The 24,249-nt window shown below is 41.4% G+C and overlaps 1 protein-coding gene across 2 annotated transcripts in view; it reads right to left on the reverse strand.

Annotated features, from left to right (window-relative positions):
* Positions 1-6,410: 6,410 nt before the first annotated feature.
* LOC115149139 (protocadherin-1-like) overlaps positions 6,411-24,249 on the reverse strand; it is a 176,447-nt gene continuing 158,608 nt past the window's right edge. For both annotated transcript variants that reach the window (XM_029691693.1, XM_029691694.1), the window contains one exon: positions 6,411-7,345. In XM_029691693.1, the coding sequence (XP_029547553.1) occupies positions 6,975-7,345 (371 nt within the window). In that variant the 3' untranslated portion in view covers positions 6,411-6,974. The remainder of the gene's footprint in view (positions 7,346-24,249) is intronic.

Here is a 24,249-nt window from a genome sequence, read left to right on the forward strand (position 1 = left end):
TCTGCATGTGGTATGTACTGTAACTACTGTATAAATCCCCAAGGGGGAAAAAAGTCAAACAAAATGTTTACATGTGCATTACCAGGACACACATGAGGATGTGTATCTGGATCAATCAACCAGAAAAGTTTTTTTTCCCCCAAAATAAATGTAGATGTTGTTACATTGTGTTAGAAACATTTCACTGCCTAAAAGAGCATGGTTCACCATTCTGATAACATGGCATTTGGAACAATAACATGCTAAACTTGGAACTTGATCCATTTCATAAATGGGGCCATCGAGAGCATCCTGACTGGTTGCATCACTGCCTGGTATAGCAACTGCCTCCGACCGCAAGGCACTACAGAGGGTAGTGTGAACGGCCCAGTACATCACTGGGGCCAAGCTTCCTGCCATCCAGGACCTCTATACCAGGCGGTGTCAGAGGAAGGCACTAAAAATTGTCAAAGACTCCAGCCACCCTAGTCATAGACTGTTCTCTCTGCTACCGCACGGCAAGTGGTACCAGAGCGCCAAGTCTAGGTCCAAGAGGCTTGATATAGCTTCTACCCCCACGTCATAAGACTCCTGAACATCTAGTCAAATGGCTACCCAGACTATTTACAGTGCTCCCCCCCCCTCACCCCCCCACCCCCTGTCACGTCCTGACCAGTATAAGGGGTTATTTGTTATTGTAGTTTGGTCAGGACGTGGCAGGGGTGTGTTTGTTTTGTGTTGTCGGGGTTTTTGGGTTGTGTTCTATGTTTTGTATTTCTATGTTCTATTTTCTATTTTTTCTATTTCTATGTGTAGTTTATTGTTTTGACCTTCAATTGGAGGCAGCTGTTCCTTGTTGCCTCTAATTGAAGGTCCTATTTAGTAGGGGTGTTTTTCATGGGGTTTTTGTGGGTAGTTTTTCTTTGTATAGCTGTAAGCCTTACAGGACTGTTTATCGTCGTTGTTTTTGTATATGTTTGTTTTGGTTTTCCTTCTTTCTGCCTAATAAAAAGAAGATGAGTATACACACTCCTGCTGCATGTTGGTCCAATCCTTACGACGCCCGTGACACCCCCTCTCTACTCCACTGCTTCTCTCTGTAGTCATCTATGCATAGTCACTTTAATAACTCTACCTACATGTACATACTACCTCAAATAACCTGTGCCCCGCACATTGACTTTGTATCGGTACCCCCTGTATATAGTCTCGCTATTGTTATTTCACTGCTGCTATTTAATTACTTGTTACTTTTATATCTTATTCTTATCTGTATTAATTTTGAAACTGCATTGTTGGTTAGGGGCTTCTAAGTAAGCATTTCACTGTAAGGTGTTGTATCGGAGCATGTGACTAATAAAATGTGATTTGATTTGTTTTAGTATATTTGTAAGAAAGATGGCTTTTGGACACATTCCTCTTCCAAAGCAAGCAGCACACAATTCAGGCTTTAGAAACATGGCTGTGGGGCAAATGGTGTATTATATATAGAGAGGATGTAGCTCTGAGAAACATTTCTATTCGACAGTGTTTAATTGGAGAGTATGTTTCAAAGCAGCCAGCCCTGCCGCTGGTTTTATTTCTAATTGCCAGCAGCAAAGCACTTAACGAAGCGAGGGGAGAAGAGCGTGGGTGAAAGAAAGATATAGCGGCCAGGTTTCCATAGCAACGGCAGATCAACAGCGGCAGTAGCCAAGGGGTAGTTTAATCTTGAGGAAAAGGCTACAGGATCACAGTGTTTTCCCTGCTAGAACTCCTGCAACACAATATGTAACACGACATTGTATCACCAACAGTAGTCATCTAATGGCATTCATGAACTCTATTTTCACGTTGAGAAACCTAATGGATAGGGATGTGAAGAGAGAGAAAAATAAATGTCTGGGAGTCCCAAGTTTGGATGACTGTATCTTTCCTCCATATCCTCTCTGATTGTCTCATTATTTGTGTCCAAAAGCTCACATTGCAGTTTCTTTAGCATCCAGAAGGGGTCAGTTTGGTCTGCCTCAACTTCCATGGTCCGCTTTGAGGTTGCACTGTGCTTTTCTGACCACTGTTGTTTAAAATCTCTGACCAGTTTGAATTTATTCTCTCCTACATATGACTATGAGTTGGTGTAAATTGCTCTAATAGTATACATCATAAGACTGGGTAGTAATTGTTTAAATACTAAAAAGTATCGGAAACCACTGCATGTAGTATGGATGGAGTTATCAATTTCTTACAGTGCTATCTTCATAGTCTTATCTTTATTGTATGGTCGATTATTGTGAGGTATTAGGTCTTTCTCTCTATGATTATCTAACAAAACACATAGTGACTTCTCTGAGTAACAATATGGACACTTTGTTTCATGAGTCCTAAAATCTGATAATATCCTTAACACTGAGCCAGCACATCCCTCAACGATAAGAGTCTCTTTCATATCTGCCGAGAGCAGACACATTAATAATTGATTGATAGACAGTCAGCACTACAGTGTAATTCTGAAATCCAATGGCTTGTCCTTATACAAGAGCCATTTGCAGCCCCAGATAGGTCCTGGAGGTGTCAGGTAAAGTCATCGTTCAACACAATGCTGAAATGTAATACCTACCTAGTCCAAAAAGCCATAGATAATAGCAGAGAAAGAGAACATGCTTTTCAGACAACATTTTAAAGAGAATTAAAAATTGCAAACTGCAGGAGTAGAGGGTATGAGTCCTGACCTATGGATGCTATATGAATACAAAACACTACCAAGCTACATATGATGGGATTTGTAGTTAATTTACATTAAAGTAGTTGACAAATGTACCAGTAGAAAGAATTACTCCTGTATTCTATCAATAACCATACTCAACACTCAATAAGTCACTGAAAGCATTGTTTTTCCTGGACTCATTTTATTACAAAGTTCTTGAAGACTTATTACAAGGGAATTTTCTCAACATGCCAAAAACAGAACGAAATGGAACACATTGGAATTGAACAAATAGGTAGGATCCGACAACCCACTGTTCACGATCAACATAAAGTCTGATAAAGCCCTCGGGAGCAGGGAGCCAGTGAAGGACTACGGTGCAGGCATAGAACGGCCACATTCACACTGACTCAGCAAGGATCAATCCAACCAAGGCAAAATGTGCACATCTCAAGAAACACATTACAATTTTTATATGCCATCGGCTTTTGTAATGCGTTTTAAAAAGCTTCACTTGCATGTACATAAAACTGTACAAAAACATGGCATCACAAGCATTTTGTTCTATATAAATATAACCAACAATTAGGATAACAACTTGGAACTCTCTTGCAACGACACACTTTCAAGGCAGCTTGTCTTTATTTCACTGTGAAGAACTGTCTCTGATGGTGATGAAATGTGCAGTGAATGTCAGCTCCTTGGGGAGAGGGGTCTTGAACCAAAACCAGCACTAAAGTCTAATCAAAAACACTACAAATTATCTTTGGAATTCATGCTAAACTCATAGCCTGCTTGACAGCACACATGGGGATGTGAAGATCTATGTACAGTACACTTTCAAGAGAGATTTGTCATAGCTCACTTTGATTTTCTATGTAAGGAGGCTTAAGGCTCTATTCAATCTGTAGCGCTGAAGACCCACTTTATAGCACGATTGACAATTAAAGGCAATGTTCCGGAGACTGCATTCACGTTAAACGCTGCATATGTCGGCATTACCTTTACATTTTAACGGGGATCTTCCGCAATACTTCGGCGATATGGATTGAATCCAGCCCTTACTCTTAGAGAAAACTCCTTTGCCTATTCTCCAGTATCTCATCATGTCCATCAGTCCACAGCCACAATAACCTTACACGACCACTACAGAGAGGCAGAGGATACTCAGGTGAACTTGACATTAAATAAAACATAAAAAATACAAACTACACATGATTGGACATACTGTGGAGTGTATCAAGGGTTTTCATGCTATTAATGCTTTGATCCAGGACGGGACAACCATCCTGCTTTCTAGAGAGCAGTCAACACAAATAATAAATTAAGCATGAGTTCAAAAGACAGGTAAAACCATGTGATTCAGGATATTCAAGCATACTAATTGATATAGGCTGGAGAGAAAATGGTATAACACAGTTATTCTGGCTGAAAAAAGAAAGTGTATGCAAAGACTGGTGTTGATAAGCACTCAAACCCATTGGTTTGATTTGAATAAAGGCTTCAGTCAAAATCAGTGATTCAGACATGCCAGAGAGAAGCCACACCAAGTTATTCAGCCAGACCAAGTGATTAGTAAAGAGATAAACCTGTTGATTTATGCCAGATTCAGGCTGGATTCAGATGAATCAGTGAATCTGAAAGGAGTCACACAGAGCATAGGAGACAAAGCCAGTGTTGAGGCTGTGTGACGTTGGCTTTATCACTCATCGCAATCTTTCACACGTATTAATAATTCCAGGTCAGTGAACTCACCTGCTGCTCTAGCTCAGTGAAGCTGCTTTGAGAGGGGGTTGGGTGGGGGGGCTGCGAAGGGGACCAAAAGGCTTCATTATCGTGTATTATGACTCTTGCTGGATTTTATTTCAGTGGCTAAATTGCTTTGAAAACAGCATAATGTGCTTTTTTTCCCTCAAGGCTAGGATAATCACCTGCCTTATTTATTAATGGCCATGTCCAGTAATTTCCATATGTTTTGAGTTGAATTATTCTAGATGTGCTGCCAACGGCGGTGCGATGAGGTAAGTCCAGATAAAAATGCCGCTTTTTAAATTATTGTAGTTTTGCAGATGGATTTGGATTATGTGGCTGTTGTGTTGTCTTCAGGCTGTGTGCTCACATATGCCTTGGCTAAGGACTCCTTACACAAAGTAATTATGAGAGCCCAGCATCCATTCCCTTCCAGGCCCTTCCACCCCTTGCTCAGACCAGACCCACTGTCTCCCTCTCCATAGAAATACACTGTGGTCAAAACAGGGGCTAAGATACAAATCAAATCGAATCAGTGTACAAATCAAAAGCTATGAGTAATGCTACTGTGCTGCGAGGCGGGCTGGTGGCGTTATCATCATCCAATTACATACTACTGTTCCTGTGTCCTCCAGATGTCTGCTTTTAAATGACTTTGAAAATAAGTATTTGTCAAAGACAGCTGCTGTAGCCTACAGGAATGTCCTCTATCTAATTGTCAATTGAAAAATGAGGAACAACAGCTTAACAACGTAACATAACCTGGACTCTATGAATGTCAACTGGACTGAAAATATATGACTCCTGCAACCAATATTTGACTTTATTTGAAATGGCAACATTTCATCATTGTTTATAACATGCACCAATGGATGCAACAGGTACATTATTTTTAAACAAAATGGTGACCTGAGTGACCACTTTTCTTCTTCGCCAAAACAAAAGGTCTCCCAAGTGGCACAGCAGTCTAAGGCACTGCATGTCAGTGCAAGAGGCGTCACGACAGTCCCTGGTTCGAATCCAGGCTGTATCATATCTGGCCATGATTGGGAGTCCCATAGGGCGGTGCACAATTGGCCCATCACTGGGGTAGGCCATCATTGTAAATAAGAATTTGTTCTTAACTGACTTGCCTAGTTAAATGAAGGGAAAATAAAAATGAGTCCCAGATGATTACTGTAGCCTTCCTTTAAAGACGTGAGACCAACAGAAAGAAACCTATCAGGAGCCAGCCTGTGAATGTAAAAAGCTTAGTTTCTGTGAGACAGGGGAATTCAGTCACAGCACTCTCAGTCACCTTAGTGCCTCTCAGGACTGAAAAGTGCTGCGCTGAAACTCGTGTGAATAACTCCTTATGCATTCATCAGAACTATTGAAATTCACATGGATCGTGAGAAGAAAACCTAACGAGGCTAGAGACACAGGGTTGAATGTAATGGTGACCTCTATATGGAGAGCAACTGATTAGCTCAGTGTTATTCAGGCCTAGGGAGGCATTGAAGAGGAGCTTTTCACACAGAACAGAGAATATATATATTCTCATCTACAGTGTAGGTGGGGAACCAGAGGCTCTTCTCTGAGAGGGGCAAACACTATCAGAATGTGTGCTGGAGGTTTGGGAATGATCAGTTTGACCAGGAGTGATGGCCTCTAAGTGTACTGTTTCCAGGAAAAGAGATGGGGCACAGTGTTGAGGCTCAGTGAAACACACATTATCCCATGAAATGCTGCCACACAGCTTTTCTCACGGGCTTAATAGCTATCCAGGGAGCATGAGGTAAAATGCTATGGATCCATCATAATTTGGGGTCACAGATGTGTGTGTGTGTGATTGTGAGTAGTTGATTAATTCATTCAAGTGCCTTTCCACACTCTCCGTCCAAGTTTTTGGAAAACATTTCAATCAAGTGTTAAACAGCAGCAGCAAAGAAAAGCTCAAATGCTAAAATTCTGAGGCTATTGTTATCAGCTTGAGCCAGACAGAAATATATACAAGATACAGTGTACACCATTCACATGTATTTACAGTGTACACCATTCACATGTATTTACAGCACTGTACATTAAGAAAGACCATTCCATTTGATTGTTAATCAAAAATGCTAAGTCTACCCTTAGGCTTCATTGCCTGTCAAATTAATGTTATCTGGTTATGGCACTGATCACACATTGGATGTTCCAAAGAACATATCACAACAGGTTAGGGCTTAGCTAAGAAAATCACTAGTGTTTTAGGGATTGATTGTATGTTGATTTAGTGTGATATTACCACAAGTGTTTAACCAATGCTTTCAAAGAAACTGCATTGATAAATAAATCCATTAACTAATTAATACATTAATAAACCAATAAATATGTAAATAAATAAATAAACTGAAAAACTCCTATTGCACATACCAATGATTCCACAAATCACATCCCATATTTCCTACAGAATGGGTATTTATTTCAATAAATGGACATTTCAGATCCTCTAAGAGCGTGTTTCTTTTTCTAAAGTGGGTGTGTCTCTGTGGCTCCTCCTCTATCTGTGCACCAATCAGATGTGGGAGGTAGGGCTTTCTCACAGGTAGAGCTCTTGTTTGGGGGTGTGGCTAGGAGGGGAGGTGGGCAGGAACTCAGAGGCTACACTCAGGGGCACATCCTCCATGGGGCAGTCCTGCCTAGGGGCATGGCCGCTGTTGGAATAGGCACTACGGGAGGGCGGAAGGCTGGCTCGGTGCTCCTCGCCACCCAGCCTGGCGCTCCCGTTGGCCAGGCGGCCCAGGCTCCCTCTCTCCTGGTAAGGCACGAAGGTGGAGAGTTTAGGGGGATTCCTGGTCTTGCGCACTGGGGAGGGCTGCCCAGGCATCCAGCAGGCGTCTGAGTGACCCAGCTCACTGCACTCCTGAGTACAGTTACCAGTCATAGCCACATCAGGAATGGAGCGCATATCTACAGGGAGAGGAGAGATAAACACCCATGTTCAGAGAGGTTCAAATGTTAACAGAAAAAGACAACAGAGTGAGTTTAACTGCAGATATAGCCCCTCACTGTTGACTGAGAATAAACAAGGTTACCGTGACTTCTAATCAGGAGTAGAAAACATGAGTAGAAAACAGAAAGCTATTCTCATAACCCCGTGTTTGCTAATTAAATTGCAGTTGTTGCTATGCACATTACAGCTGTTGCTATGTAGCTGTTGCTATGCACTGTGACATGGATGCTACAGCATGTGCAGTCCGGTGGTTGATATTAGAGGAGCAGAGATGTAGTTAGTGTATTCTATGAAGTCCTTCACTGCATTGGGCAATCATTGCTATAAGTATAGTGGTGATTGATACAGATGTAGAATCTTCATTTGATCACTATTTTGTTGCTGAGAATTGTCCTGCACCGCATAAAACACACAATAGCCTACTTTTGGCCAGCTAATAGCCTAACCACCGATCAAGCAACATTATGGACTAAACGTTAAATTCCTGTTGCTGCAGGATTCTTTTGCTGTTACAAAACAGGTCAAATTAAGATCCTATTTTTGTATGTCTGTGTATGCCTGTTTCCATGTTCTGTGATGCCCCGTGGCTGCATTGTGCTGTATGTAGGTTGCCATCTAGTATGTACTGGGTAAAAATGGTGCCCCCGATGTGTTTCCAAGGATAAAATAGAAGTTTAACACACAATCACACGTAATGATCAGACAACGCACCCGCACACACAATGCTACATGTGGCTCCAGAGAGATCCCTGCAGGGCCCCAGGGTAAACCCATTGTGGTATGGCTGTTATTGACTGGCAGGTCTGAAATGAGTCCATGTCCCTGATTCTTATCCATTTTTCATTCTACCATTCCTAATTAATTAAATAGGTCCACGACCTACTGACCTCCTTCCAAACAGCATTGATTCAAATCAATAGCTGGATATAGCTGTACTGTATACCGACACCATTTTTGGGCAGTCACAGAAAATACAAGGTATGGTGACTGGGTCAAAGAGAACAACCCCTCAGTCAATTTGTACTGTAACTTGAAAGTACCTAGCTATGAACCCCCAAAACACATAACATTATTTTGCCAGTTCAGATTTCTGTGCAATTCACATAGAAACAAGCAGAGCTAGCATAGCAACACTTAGATGTGTTTGCCTTGAATCTGCAGATGGAAGTCTGTTTGCCTGCAGAAAAGCCCCGGGGGACCAGTTCCCAACCAGTCTCTCTGTGTCTATACCCACAGCTAGCCCTGATGCAGGCATTAGGCAGGACTTCTGGGCTGTTCCACCTGTACAACACAGGGAATGGGAGCCTCCCAGTTCCCTTTAACACAAAGCCACAGTATTAACCCTTTTACCTACCGTGCACATCAACTCAGCCCAGCTCACACTGCTAAAATAAACAGACCCCAAACACACAGTGGACATGGAAGATACATCAAAGGAGTTGCACAGTAGATTAAAGGAGCAGCCAAAGACAGGCAAGGGAAAAAGGGGATTTTTGGAAGCCTGTTTTCTCCTGGAGTGGAGCCTGAAGTAAATCAAGGTCTATGTCTGGAACAAACCCTTTAGAGTTTACAGTCTGGAGAGCGCAGCTCCAATAGGCCGGGAGCAGGAGGAGAGCGGGCATCCCAGAGAGAGCGGATGGGCGAGCCACAGCACTGGGTTTAACAGGGAGGTGATTGGATTTAGAGAGCAGGTGATTTGGTTTTGAAGAGAGGTGACTCAATGCTATTTTTCTCCCTGCACATCAAATCCTGGACTCCCTGCACATCAAATCCTGGACTCTCCGGATGTGGAGACAGCACGGGATCAGCCAATACATCTCTCACTCTCGCTCATTTACTTACATTTACTTAAATTTTTACATTTCATATATTCCTTTTATTACATCAGACACACTTAGCCTTGAACAACAGGAAACCCTGCTGAGCCACATTCACTATCACATCTACCTCTCGGTCTCTGATTCCCAGTGAACTTCATCATTGATTCCAAATGCACTTCCTTCACACTGGTGTAACATGCACTCTACCATGCAGGACCATGGAGGAGAGAAGAGGGAGGGGGCTGCGTGCAGAGCTTAACCCCCTCAGCTGATAGACACATGGGAGGGGTGGTTTTGCATGCAGCTTGCATCAGGGTGCCAGTGGGAGGTGTTGGGTGTCTGAGGCAGGCTTTCTCTTGTCGACTGATCCCCTGCCCACGGGCATGGGGGGGAAGCTGCTCTTCCAGAGATTTCACACTGCTCCTCACTGTCTGATTGCAAATGCTCCCTCTCCCCACCGGCTGCTTTCCAGTGTGTGCCACAATGCTTGTGATCGATAGGGAATAGTCATTAGAGAACCACAATTCATAGAGAGATGGAAGAAAAAATAAAGACATTATGGCTTGGGATTGACTGTGTGGTCTTCCAATTGCATATGTACAGTACCAGTCAAAAGTTTGTAAAAACCTACTCATTCAAGGGTTTTTCTTTATTTATTATTTTCTACGGATTGTAGAATCCAAACTATGACATAACACCTATGGAATCATGTAGTAACCAAAAAAAGTGTTTAACAAATCGAAATATAATTTATATTTGAGATAATTCAAAGTAGCCACCCTTTGTCTTAATGACAGCTTTGCACACTTGGCATTCTCTCAACCAGCTTCACCTAGAATTATTTTATAACAGTCTTGAAGGAGGTCCCACATATGCTGAGCACTTGTTGGCTGCTTTTCCTTCACTCTGCCCTTCATCCATCTCAATTGGTTTAAGGTTGGGGGATTGTGGAGGCCAGGTCATCTGATGCAGCACTCATCACTCTCCTTCTTGGTCAAATAGCCCTTACACAGCCTGGAGGTGTGTTGGGTCACTGTCCTGTAGAAAACAAATGATAGTCCTACTAAGCTCACACCAGACGGGATGGCGTATCGCTGCAGAATGCTGTGGTAGCCATGCTGGTTAAGTGTGCCTTGAATTCAAAATAAATCAGACAGTGTCACCAGCAAAGCACCCCCACACCTCCTCCTCCGTGCTTCCCGGCGGGAACCACACATGCAGAGAACATCCGTTCACCTGCTCTGCGTCTGACAAAGACACGGCAGTTGGAACCAAAAATCTCAAATTTGAACTCATTAGACCAAACAGATTTCCATCAGTCTAATGTCCATTGCTTGGCCAAAGCAAGTCTCTTCCTGGTGTCCTTTAGTACTGGTTTCTTTGAAGCAATTCAACCATGAAGGCCTGATTCACTCAGTCTCCTCTGAACAGCTGATATTGAGATGTGTTTGTTACTTGAACTCTGTGAAGCATTTATTTGGGGTGCAGTTAGTTGCTGATTTCTGAGAATGGTAACTCCAATGAACATATCCTCTGCAGCAGAGGTAACTCTGGGTCTTCCTTTCCTGTGGCGGTCCTCATGAGAACCAGTTTCATCATAGCACTTGATGGTTTTTGCGACTGCAAATTAAGAAACTTTTGAAGTTCTTGAAATGTTCCGCATTGACTGACCTTCATGTCTTAATGTAACGATGGACTGTCATTTCTCTTAGCTTATTTGACCTGTTCTTGCCATAATATGGACTTGGTCTTTTACCAAATAGGGCTGTCTTCTGTATACCGCCAGTGGCGGCCAGTGTCGTTGATGATGAGGCAGGACACTTTTTTTGTTCATGAGTATTGCCTTATTTCTATTATAGCATGTTGGATGACTGTCATTCATATTCCATTCAACCAGTTCAATGTAACATTGATAGGTTTAGGCTACTGCATGAAACTCACATTTTCCCTATACCCATCATGAGGTTGCTACAACCTAGCCTATGATTGAAAGTTTACAACGTAGGTGCACACAGGTCAAGATACATTTTTTAGATGACAGACAGTGGCACATTCAATAGCGCCTTGCACACTCTTGCCTGCATCTAGCATATCTAGTGTGTAATCATTAGCCCAACAGTTGCAAACAAGAGTTTCTATTGGACAAATTAATATATTTTTATCCCTGTTTTGTTTGATTCCGTTTAAGAAACGTTTTTCAATAGATCGGCAGAATGAATACACCTGATTACACATAAACACAGTTCACTTTCATACGTAGCAGCCACGTTGTATTCATTCAAGCCTCTATGCTCTCCTCCTATCACCTTTTCCCTTCGTTTGTGGACTTCAATGAACAACACATCAGCTGTATATGACCAGGCAATTTTTTTCCCCCAAACCATGTCATAACTGCTACACACAGCCTACATCGTTGTCCCCATATTAGCTAAAGTAATGTCCTAGTCAACATAGCCAATAGAACTAATGCGTTAGTAAACTCGCTTCAATCATGCAGTAATGCTACAGTGTATAGTCAGTAAGCAGTTAAACAGGTGGGCCCCAGTGGCAATAAATTAATATAAACAAAAGCTTAACTTGACTTGGAAGAGTTCCAGTGTTGTGTTAGCTAGATGGCTATGACTATCCAACATAGCATCCCTCTGTTTGAGCCTGGTGTTTGAGTAACTAAACTAGCCAGACGCATTTGCTAGCTAAGTAACTGAAACAAAATGGCACTCTCACTTCTCCATTTTTTAAGAAATGAATTTGTTGAAAACTGTTCCTTCTCTCTCTTTGAGTCAACTATTCACCACATGTTAAGCACTGCAATGCTAGCTAGCTTTAGCTTAGTAATAGATTCATTTTATGATCCTTTCATTGGGTGGACAACATGTCAGTTCATGCTGCAAGAGCTCTGATAGGTTGACGTCCTCTGGAAGTGGTCGTTAGTCTAGGGAAGGGGGTTGGACCAAGAGCTTCCTGGGTTTTGTATTGTCCTGCACCATGGTGCTACCCTACAGAGTGCTGTTCAGGCTACTGTAGACATTTTTGCAAAGCAGTGTTTTAATTAATTATTTAGTGACGTGAATATATTTACTATAGTTTAATCTAAAAAGGATAACTTTTTCAGGGTTTTACCATTTTTATTTTTGTGAAATTCACTGAGGATGGTCCTCCCCTTCCTCCTCTGAGGAAGACCCTCTGTATACCACCCCTACCTTGTCACAACACAACTGATTAACACAACACATTAAGAAAGAAAGAAATTCCACAAATTGACTTTTAACAAGGCACACCTGTTAATTGAAATGCATTCCAGGTGACTACCTCATGAAGCTGGTTGAGAGAATGCAAAGCTGTCATCAAGGCAAAGGGTGGCTACTTTGAAGAATCTCAAATATAAAATATATTTTGATTTGTTTAACGCATTTTTGGTTACTACGTGATTCCATATCTGTTATTTCATAGTTTTGATGTCTTCACTGATATTATACAATATAGAAATTTGCAAAAATAAAGAAAAACCCTTGAATGACTAGGTGTACCCAAACCTTTGACTTGTACTGTATATATAATTGTGGTTAATGCAAAAATTTTAATTTGTGAATGAAACATGTATTCAAGGCAACCCACAGACAGTGGAAACAAGACCCCATTTATGCAGATATTGTTACTCTAGGTATTCTAAATATAGAGATGGAGTGTGATATCAAAATAGTCTGTAAATAGATAGTGATTTGTTCATGCATAGTGGGAAAAATAACATTCCTGGGTCTTGTGTTTGTTTGTTTTTCAGTGACATTGAGTGTGTTTACTAAAGCATTCACAACAGTTCCCTTTGGTAGGCAGAGATACCTGACATTATGTGTCCCTCAAAATGAGGGAGAGAGGAAAAATAGATACCTGACACTTTTTCTCCCTCAAAAAGATGGAGAGAGGAAAAAAGAGGGGAATACAATTTGTAGCTAAACACAAACGTACAGGTAACTGCCAAAATAAAGGAATCACCTAAGTAAATAAGGGATACAAAGTATATTGAAAGCAGATGCTTCCACACAGGTGTGGTGTCTGAGTTAATATCCCATCATGCTTAGATTCATGTATAAAAATGCCCAGCTAACCATTATTTTGGCTACCATGGCTAGAGTAAGAGATCTCAGTGACTTTGAAAGAGGGGTCTCAAAGGAGCATAAAGGGGGCTTGTGGTGGCCCAACGCCCTATTAAGACACCTTATGTTGGCCTTTCCTTTATTTTGGTAGTTATCTGTACATAACAACACACAAATAACCACAAATGCCCAATTTTTTCACTAATCAAATTCATACAAGAAATTCCTTGTTTTCAATAAATATAATTATGATGTGCTTGGGTGGATTTAGGACAGCATATAAATTCTGCATACGCTCTCATTAAATATCAGTCCAAATTGCCATGGGAATTTTGGGGATGCTCTTTGAGATCCTGAGACACTGAGTGAGAGGAGAGGCAAAGCAGCATATCGTCCCAGTGATCATTCCTGCCTGTCCTCCAGTCTTTAGCTGCTCTGTGCAGCCTTTCTTCAGGCTAAGGAAGCAAAACACAGCATGTTCATTTTTCACACAAAAAATGAGAAGTGAGTAACTTTCAAGATATCTGATTAATTGTTGAACCTGTATCTGGTCTACTTCCTCACCCATAACGATCTTCTAGAAGTGAGAAATGCAGCAGCAGCTTTGGGATTTAGCCTCAGTAGATCTCCTCTGAAGTCCAGTCATCCCCTGCCAGCCCGCCCCTTCCACCCTCCCTTATTGTTCCCACCTGTGGACTAATCCCTTTCATTCAACTTCCTGTGTTTCTGACCGACTTTAAGCTATGAGGAAGAGAGGTCAGCGCAGAAGTCCTTTGGAGAAAGCCTCGGAATCCTGGGACAGAAATAATCATAAAGTACAAAAACCACTACACATCTAAGTGTGGCTCAGATGTGGCAGAACTGAGAGACACAATGGCTCAGGTGTTTCTGTGAGGCCAAATGTTTTGTTAAAATGACCTTTAAAGCCATAACAGAGCTCCCACCTGTCCTTCACTGGTGGTTTTGTGGGATCAGCTGTCTACTGCTACAAGAAATCATGCACAATACACTGAGTGTACAAAACATTAAGAACACCTTCCTCATATTGAGTTGCAAAAAAGTATGTTTTTATGACATTTATAGCATTTTCGGAGGGTGGGGGAGTGTTTAACATAATATTCCTTTGATGTTCATGCGATATACATTTTACCTTGTATTGGAGGTCCTCAGAACGTTTCAAGAATGTTTAGAAAACGTTATATTTAAGTTGTATGTTGTTCATATGTTAGGTCCTGATCTGGCTATGCCAAATGGCTGTGGGCTACACTAGTTCATTTAGCAGACAATATTTGCTTAGAATTACATGCCATTATTTTATAGTATGAAGAATTCAATTGAACAAAACGAAATAAAAGACAGGATATTTTCACCAAATGATTTGAGGGAGTACGCACATGCGGCTATTCTGTGTTGAGCTGTTAACAAAGAAATAGGTATTCCTATATGCTTAATTTAGAGTTATTAATTTAACTTTAGTTGTTCTACAAACGTTGGACTATATGTTTAGATTTTTAATACATTGACTGCATGATGCAACTCTAATGATAACTTGAAAAAAGTGGCTTGAAAGGCATGAGCTCTGCTTTGTTTTTATGCGCAGGCTTCATCAGTCACTCATTCACAATTTGACAAGCACTTGATAATGTCTCGAATTTCACGGCGGCGGCCCTTGTGCCCTTCTCCCTATGTGCTGTGCACTCCGAAGCACCTCTCACTCACATGGTTCTCCATCACGTGACCGGGTCTTTCTCTCAGGCTACAAGTGAAGACAGACACATCAGAGACGCAACTGCGTGCGTGCTTATCCAATTCCGAGGTGCATATTGAAGATATTGGAAGAACTGTCCACATTTACTTTTCGTCAGCCAACAAGATGAGTAGGCCTAACGAACAGAAAAAGCACTAGCCTAAGTCAAGCGACTATCCCCCATAGTACAAAAGTTGACCTATTCTGTTCTGTGTGAGAAATAAATATTCCAAACATCGTCTGGGACAGTTGTTGGATTCGATAGATCCCAAATTAATACAAAACCACTTTTTACCCAATGTGGCTGACACAACAGATCAGAACGTTTAGCTTAAAATGTTGATAAAGTATAAGGCTATTTCTTCACATTATAAGCGCAGCAGTGCGCACACAACATTAGGCTATAAGTGCAAATGTTCCATTAGGGGAAAACACCATTATCAAAAGTCACCACAAATACAATTATGCACGCAATGCTTTTATTATAAAGGTGCATTTTTATGGTGAAAATAATCTTCCCCAAACTTGAAACTCATTTGCTGCTTATGTATGCCAGTTAGGCTCTACACCCCTTGTAAAGCGGATTAAGTTATTTGGCCACTTTAGTTGTAATACAAACCTTATCAAAACATATAGGCCTATGGGCTAGGCTATGAACAGAAAAAGTCGCTAAAAAAAGCCATTGTTTCTTGCCTTAAGCTGGGCATCATTCACAAGTGACATCATTCATAAGAGATAGGCTATTATTGTAACTCTTCAGACTATTCTTGATTTAATCTTGTCTTTACGTATATTAAATAATATACAGTATTTGTCCAATTTGTTTTGATTTAGAATGGACCAAAACATATTTTTACAAAATTGGAGGACGCTTTTCCTGTGGTTCATTTTTATACCAGCCTGGTAGGCGATACTGCTGTTGTAAAGATATGCAATGTGCTTAATATTAGGAAAGTTATAGTAGGCCTAGCCTACAGAAAGCTAAAGGGATCCTCCTCTTTTTAATTGAGGCCGTCACTCTGTTTTCTCGCGCAATTGCATAGCCTATAGAAATATTGCACAACGTGAGCTCATGGGTGTTTGATGAGATTTTCGATAACATTTTCATTGTTGTCAGAATGATTAGAGGGATAATAGAGTACTGAGTACCAGGCAGTTACCAAGTTTGGTAGGCTACTAACGACCATCAGCAGCATCAGAACTTGGAGAAGCCAAATTACCGTGATTAAACGGTCACATGGAATTTGACTGCCTTCATGAGTTGTGGCCGCCGGTGTGGCAGTAACACGATCACCGCAACAGCCCTAGTTGTGGGTTTGATTCCCATGAGGGACCATTATGGAAAAAAATGCGTGCACTCTGTGCTGTAAGTCACTTTGGATAAGAAAAAAATGATAAAATACTGTGTTACAAGTACACATCACACGAGGAAGATGGAAACATTTAAAGAAATTGTTCTGTGTCCTAATTGACCATATTATACTGCAAAAACCCTGTAAGGGCACAGCTATTATTTCATATATTTTAACTAGGCAAGTCAGTTAAGAACAAATCCCTATTTACAATGACGGCCTACCCCGGCCAAACCTGGACAACGCTGGGCCAATTGTGCGCCGCCCTATGGGACTCCCAATCGCGGCCGGATGTGATACAGCCTGGATTCAAACCAGGGACTCTAGTGACACCTCTTGCACTGAGATGCAATGCCTTAGACCTCTGCACTATCCCCTGGTGGAGCAGAGGGTTAATGACCTGGTTGCAGATCCATGTTTCTTCTGAAAAAATATGGTGAAACTGAGACTCAGAAACACTACTAAAAGAGGATTTCATTGTTTCATCCAGATTTATAAATCAGAAATGCAGAATTTAGATTAATTGTAAAAAATAAGACACCCAATATAATTCCTGACAGGGGTTTTTTCTAGTTTAGATTTTCTATGTTGTTATGTTCTAGTTTTGTATTTCTATGTTGGGTTTTGTTTGGGATGATCTCCAATTAGAGGCACCTGGTCATCGTTGTCTCTAATTGGAGATCATACTTAAGTAGGTGTTTTTCCCACCTGGGTTTGTGGGAGATTGATTTTGAGTAGGTGTATTTTGTAACTCTTTGTCACGGTTTGTTGTTGTGTTCTTTCAGTTTATTTGTATGTATTGCATAGTTTCACAGTTTAATAAAGAAAATGTGGAACGATACACACACTGCGCTTTGGCCCGCTCCTTCATCCTACGACAACCGTGACACATTTTGTGTTGCTACCATGTTGTTGTCATGTGGTGTTACTACCATGCTATGTTGTTGTGTTAGGTCTCTCTTTATGTAGTGTCCTATATTTTTGTTTAACCTGATATGGATAGGGGGCAGTATTTTCCCCGGCCGGATGAAAAAACGTACCCGATTTAAACTGGTTACTACTCTTGCCCAGAAACGAGAATATGCATATTATTAGTAGATTTGAATAGAAAAACTCTGAAGTTTCTAAAACTGTTTGAATGGTGTCTGTGAGTATAACAGAACTCATATGGCAGGCAAAAACCTGAGAAAAAGTCAACCAGGAAGTGTAGGATCTGAGAAATGTAGTTCTTCTTTCTAGTCCCTTTCGAAACTACAGTATCTGTGCTGTTACGTTGCACTTTCTAAGGCTTCCATTGGCTGTCTAAAGCCTTCAGAAAGTGGATTGAGCCTTCTCCTGTCTCTTGGCAGAGTATAGGTGCTCAGTTACTGAGTGGTCTGCCTGAGGACAAAGAGATTGGATATGCGCATTCCCGGGAGCACGCTGTTTTTTCTTTTTCTCCTTGAATGAATACACTATTGTCCGGTTGGAATATTATCGCAATTTTACTAAAAAAAATACCATAAAAATTGATTTTAAACAGCGTTTGACATGCTTCTAAGTATGGTAATGGGACATTTTGACTTTTTGTGTCTCGAATTGCGCTCGCGCTTTACCCTTTGGATAGTGACCTGAACGCACGAACAAAACGGAGGTATTTGGACATAACTATGGATTATTTCGAACAAAAACAACATTTCTTGTGGAAGTAGCAGTCCTGGGAGTGCATTCTGATGAAGATCAGCGAAGGTAATACAATATTTCTAATACTAATTCTGAGTTTAGGTTGCCCCAAACTTGGCGGGTGTCTGAATAGCTCGCCGTGATGGCACAGCGATTGCATAAAGGAGTTCTGTATCTATAATTCTTAAAATAATTGTTATGTATTTGTCAACGTTTATGATGGGTATTTTTGTAAATTCACCGGAAGTTTTTGGTGGGAATACATTTTCTGAACATCACGAGCCAATGTTAAAAGCTATTTTTGGATAAAAATATGAACTTGATTGAACAAAACATACATGTATTGTATAACATAATGTCCTAGGAGTGTCATCTGATGAAGATCATCAAAGGTTAGTGCTTCATTTAGCTGTGTTTTGGGTTTTATTGACTTATATGCTTGCTTGGAAAATGGCTGTGTGGTTATTTTGGTCTATGTACTCTCCTAACATAATCTAATGTTTTGCTTTCGCTGTAAAGCCTTTTTGAAATTGGACAACGTGGTTGGATTCAGGAGAGGTTTATCTTTCAAATGGTGTAAAATAGTCGTATGTTTGAGAAAATTGAATTGTGGTATTTTAGTTGTTTTTGTATTTCGCGCCATACGATCCCATTGGCTGTTGGCTAGGGGTTCCGCTGGCGGAAAGGGGTTCCGCTAGCGGAACGCCTAGATGTAAGAGGTTAATTTATTTTTAAACCCAGCCACCGTCTCTGCAGGAGGCCTTTTGGTAGGCCGTCATTGTAAATAAGAGTTTGTTCTTAAGTGACATGGCTAGTTAAATTAAGGTTAAATAAAAATAAAATAAAAACGGGCTCATTTGGAAATTGTGGAACATTGTGGGAATGTACTGTGCAACCGTGAATATCACAAGAATCGCATTGCAACATTAAGGGAATGTCCTGTGCAACCTAACTTAAACTGTATGAATGTCATCACAACTGAGCATATTGTGTGTTATGGGAATCTCTCTCTTTTAATGTTCCCACAACCAAATTAAATATTCTGGGAACCTTTAAAGAACTCAAAGGCTGTTATGTCAACATCAAAATAATGTTTTGTGCACCCTGATACAAACATTACCTGAATGTCAGCACAGCTGGACAGTTTAAGTGTTTGGTCTCTTGTCATATCCCCACAATGTTCACACAACCTAAATAAACATTCTAGGAACCTTTAAAGAACAGAGAAAATGGTTCTGGTAACATTCTTGTCTTTTGGGATGTCCCCATAATGTTCCCAGCAAACTGTTCCCACAGCCTAATGAAACATTCTGGGAACCTTCAAAGAACAGACGAAATGTGTTCTGGTAATGTTCTTGTAACATCAGGTGAATGTTTTTTGCACCCTAAAAGAAACATTGTATAATCATCCGCACAACTAGAGAGTTTTTTGTGTTTTGGGAGCATTTGCAGGGGTCATGAACCACAGTGAATTGTGGGACACCCTCCACTGGCTGTGAGAAAGTCTTAAAGGCCAGAGCGTCTCCATTCCTCTGTGACTCGCTGGAAATAAGGAAGTACATGTCAGACCCACACAGTTCCAGTCCCTCAAGTGCCATCCATCATGGCATGGCAGTGCACTAGTTAGAGAGCGATTGAGCGGCTTTCGGGTCCTCGTCGCACTGTGATGGAGAGATGACCCCTGGGCCCTCTCTCTGATGCCCGTTTGAGCAGCCCAACTGGGGCAGCAGATGCTCTATGATCCCAGGGATGGGTAAGACTGGGCTGGGAAAGTCAGCGCCAATAAGACTCAGAGCTCCACAGAGCTCCATCACCACCACTCTCTCTTTCTGATCCTCTAATTACCCCCTCCCTGGTTCTGCACCCCTGTTGCTACGGTGGGACCCCAAGCCGAATAGGCCCTCTCCAGTGGCTGAGAGCAGAGTTAGGCTAATGGAGACATTATTCTCCCCTTTTCATTATAACCACATACTCTCAGGACCCAGCTCGCACACATCTCATCACTTCCAAAATTGCAGCTTCAGCTCGCCAGTCCCTACTGATATGGTGTGAGCAGGCGCAAACCTATCCAAGCTTCAATGGACAGAGAGAATGATCCCATTCCTCTTAAAATAATATATGCACACAGACTGTACAGTATATAGAGCTTAGAGATACTGGCATACTCGTCGACTTTACAAGCTTAGCCGTAAAACCGGACATTTACAGTGAGTGTGTGGTATTAAGAGCAGTCATTTAATACTTGAAGACTGTAGTTAGAAAGATTATTTAGGGGAGCTAATGTGTATTCATATTTGCGTGCTCTGACTCTGACAAATAGCTACATCAATTTATAGTGATCATCTATGTTTTACAGCACTGGCATGGCTTTAAAGAAGCTTATTTTTTCACCCAGTGTTAAATTCAAGTGGAGAGGATTGGGATCAATAGAAACAGAAAGAATGTCAAGAAGTAGAACATGAGAATGTTAATAAGCCCTGTTTGAGTCAATCATGTCTCTCGTGACTTGTGTTCTTCTTGTAATACTGTGGATGAAAACCAAAACGTGTCTTTGATGAACACAACAGTGAAGAAATGGAAACACAGAGCAATCTTCCTGACATCCATTTCAAATGCGACATGGAATGCAGCCAAAATTAATTCAAGGTTCTGTCAAAATATTGCTATTATAAACAGTGTTATTATAGTCTTACAGCAAACTGGACTGGCCTCACTGAATTATGAAACTTTGGGGAAATCTTTTTAAGTGGAAGACAAAATAGTGTGAATTGCTGGCAATGGGTATAATTTGGGTACTAGAATAATAAGGCATCCTAATATAGTTGTTACTGCAATCTGTGTCATGTGCTTTCATGCCAATCCACCATGAAGGACAATGAGCCATATGATTTCCTATATGATACGGTAGATCCTAATGGTCTCTCTTCTCTTCAGGGGGTATAGTTTTACAGCCATTGCAGTGAGTGGGTCGATGCATTGTCTGAGTGTGTGGGTTAGGGTCATGTTGCCAGTGACCACAGACAGATAGAAGTTATCCAGACCCATAGAGGGGCCTCTAGAGACATCTATAAATATGACACATCACAAAGTTTTAGTCATTTAGCAGAAGCTCTTATCCAGAGCAATATGGTTAAGTGCCTTGCTCAAAGGCACTCTGACAGATTTTTCAACTAGTTGGCTCAGGGATTTGAACTAGCAACCTTTCGGATACTGGCACAGTGGTCTTAACCGCTAGGCTACCTGCTGCCCCTACGTGAGTCTTTTGTATTCAGCTCTATTGTCCCATAAACTCACCAAAAAAGGATATGGTGAATCATTGTCAGTAGTGTCAAAGCGCTTGCCAGGTTAGAGAATGTAATTCTGCTACAGTAAGACACTTTTCTACCACCGATCTGCTGGCTCTGCAGTAAAGATACAAAAAAAACAGGGGCAACAAACAGCAGCAGCTGATTGGAGCTGAACAGAATGGCTGTGCTAGAATGTGCTCTGTATTAAGACCAGATTGCCCATGACAACATGCCTCGGGGGACCCTTTGCATGGGAGCCCATTGTTCAAACATTTTCACCCAGCCCCCAAACAGGCTCTGAGTCACATGACCTGTCTCCTCTAGGGTGGTGGTAGTCCCAGGATATGCTGGCATAGGCCACGGTCCTAGGAGAGACTGGCAGAGGCCCCTGCAATCAATTCTACTAACAGGCCGGGACTCTGACAAGGCGCAGTGCCATCTGTCTGAGCAAAACCATTCCCCCGGATCGCCACGTCACTCTGGCACCCAGGCAGCAGCCCAAACTGGCACCCGCAAGACAAACAAGCCCCCTCAGACTCACACTCTGTCTCTCAGTCTGTCTCATTCTCTTTCTCCATATCCCCCTCTTCTCCCTCTTTTTCTCGCCTTCTGTCCATTTCCATATCCCACTCACTGTTCTACTATACTCACACACAACTTAAAGCAGTGCAGTACATACACAGGGAAACACACATACACAGAAAAGCATGAATACACCCACACACGCAGAGACACATCATCCAGGAATGGCACCACAGTGTTACATTAAAGTGGCAGTACTGTCAAAATGTGATTCTTATTTGTTTATAAGATATTAACACACTATGATGCCGAGAAATAACACTCTGTAACTGTGAAAATGGCAATGCCCTTTTAGTGTAAGAGCCTTTGGAGAAAAATGAATTGACCAACAGCATGTCACAATCTGATCTGTTTATTCTGACCAATGGATCCTCCTACTTTGAATGGGTAAGCTGTAGAGCAGGGTTCCCCAACTGGCGGCCCGTTGGCTGAATTTGGTCAGAGGGTGGTTTTATTTGGCTCCAATCCAATCCGGCCCAAGGGTGGTTTGAGCAAAGAAAATAAGTCAATACACTTAAAAATTACTATAGACAAATTGAAACTGTGTAGAAATGATAATAGGCCTACAATCAAACAGTTTCTTGACTGTCCAGCTAGCTAATAACCAAGACGAAGAGGTGTTGCGAGATGCTCCACTCCCGTCAAAATCTGTCCACGCGAGAATACAGCGATAAGCAAACCAAGTGGGGATTTTTTGGTTTGAAATATAACACATTTTCAGTGAGGCCTTCCGGACAGAATGTGGCCCCCGGCACAAAATTTGTTTGACACCCCTGGTCCACATGATGGGACTTTATCTTGCTAACTGTTCCAAATGTCCGAACTGAATTTGGTAAAAGGGCTTTTATGTACTCTGCGCCATCGTCTTGGAATGCCTTACAAAATACTTTTAAACTGGAAGAACTTGTCCCGATTGGTATTTTTAAATCACTGATTAATGATCTTGAGACTGATTCCCTGACATGTCAATGTTTTTAATTTGCTGTTTTTGATTTTGTTATATTCTTTGTTAATTCTATGGTTTTTACTAGATTACTTGTAGTTTTTCATGTTGTTTGTCTGTAATTTTTGTAATGACTTGGCGCTGCCTATCTTGGCCAGGATGCTCTTGAAAAAGAGATTTTAAATCTCAATGAGCCCTTCCTGGTTAAATAAAGGTTAAATAAATAAAAATAAATAAATAAAATGATCATATCCGCCAATCAGGGCTCTATATGTAAATATTTAAACATTAATATCAACATGCCCACACAATCAGACTGAGCATTTCAATAGCAAAATGAAGCTGAGGAAAATAAATGATAAAAATATATTTGCAGTTATTTTCATGAAATAAACACACACAGTGTGTTATTAGACATACTGTGGTGATTTTAAAATAACATTAAAAAGACTGCATGGGGCCATTAATGAGTTACTGTACATCTAGGCTGTTGGGCAAAAGGGAGGTTCAGTGCTTTAAAACAACCACAGGTAAAAATCTCTGACAGGAGTTTAAAAAAACAGAAATATTAGGCTACATACATCATCTGAGACATTTGCGGGAGAAAAATCACACAGCATCGCAAAAGATCCTCTTTATTATGCAAATTCCATTTAATCTCTCCCTCTCACTGGCCCATATGTGCAGTGAGTCCACACAGAGGCAGACATAGCACAGTGAGGCCCCATGCTGGGCACCTAGCCACATGGAAATGCCTCCATCTGGGGCGCCCAGAGTGACTGTGTGTGTGTGTGTGTGTGTGTGTGTGTGTGTGTGTGTGTGTGTGTGTGTGTGTGTGTGTGTGTACACCAGGGGTCCTATCAGTGCCAGTGCCCATGCCACCACAGCCAGGAGGCTGAGCAATGATCCCAGTGGGTGTCATCATCAACCCGGGGGAGAGGAGAACATGACTAGAATACTGGGAGTACTGTTGTCACTGACCCAGAGTATTTGAGTATACTAAGTATACTGCTGGTCACCACTGACACAGAGTATACTGTTGCAGTCGCTGACCCAGACTGTATCATATATGAGTGGGGGCAGTGGGCACACTCAGGCTGTTGGGCAGTGGGCACACTCAGTGACCCAGACAGAGAGGATGTAATTGGGACAGTGTAGTGTCAAAGACTTGAGGTCATTAGTAATGTGAGGCAATGGCTGCGCTAGGGCTCGTTACTGGTCTTTGTTACTGCTTCATTGGTTTAGAGATGATGGAAATGAGCAAATAAAAGCTGCGAAGATCAAGTCTTCTAATAATCATGACATAAAAAGACTGGAGGCACTTCACAAATTGTATGAAACAAGATCACAACAACTCAATTAAGTGTTGAAGGAAGT

Source organism: Salmo trutta, chromosome 15 (assembly GCF_901001165.1).
Source record: "Salmo trutta chromosome 15, fSalTru1.1, whole genome shotgun sequence".
NCBI lineage: Eukaryota > Metazoa > Chordata > Actinopteri > Salmoniformes > Salmonidae > Salmo > Salmo trutta.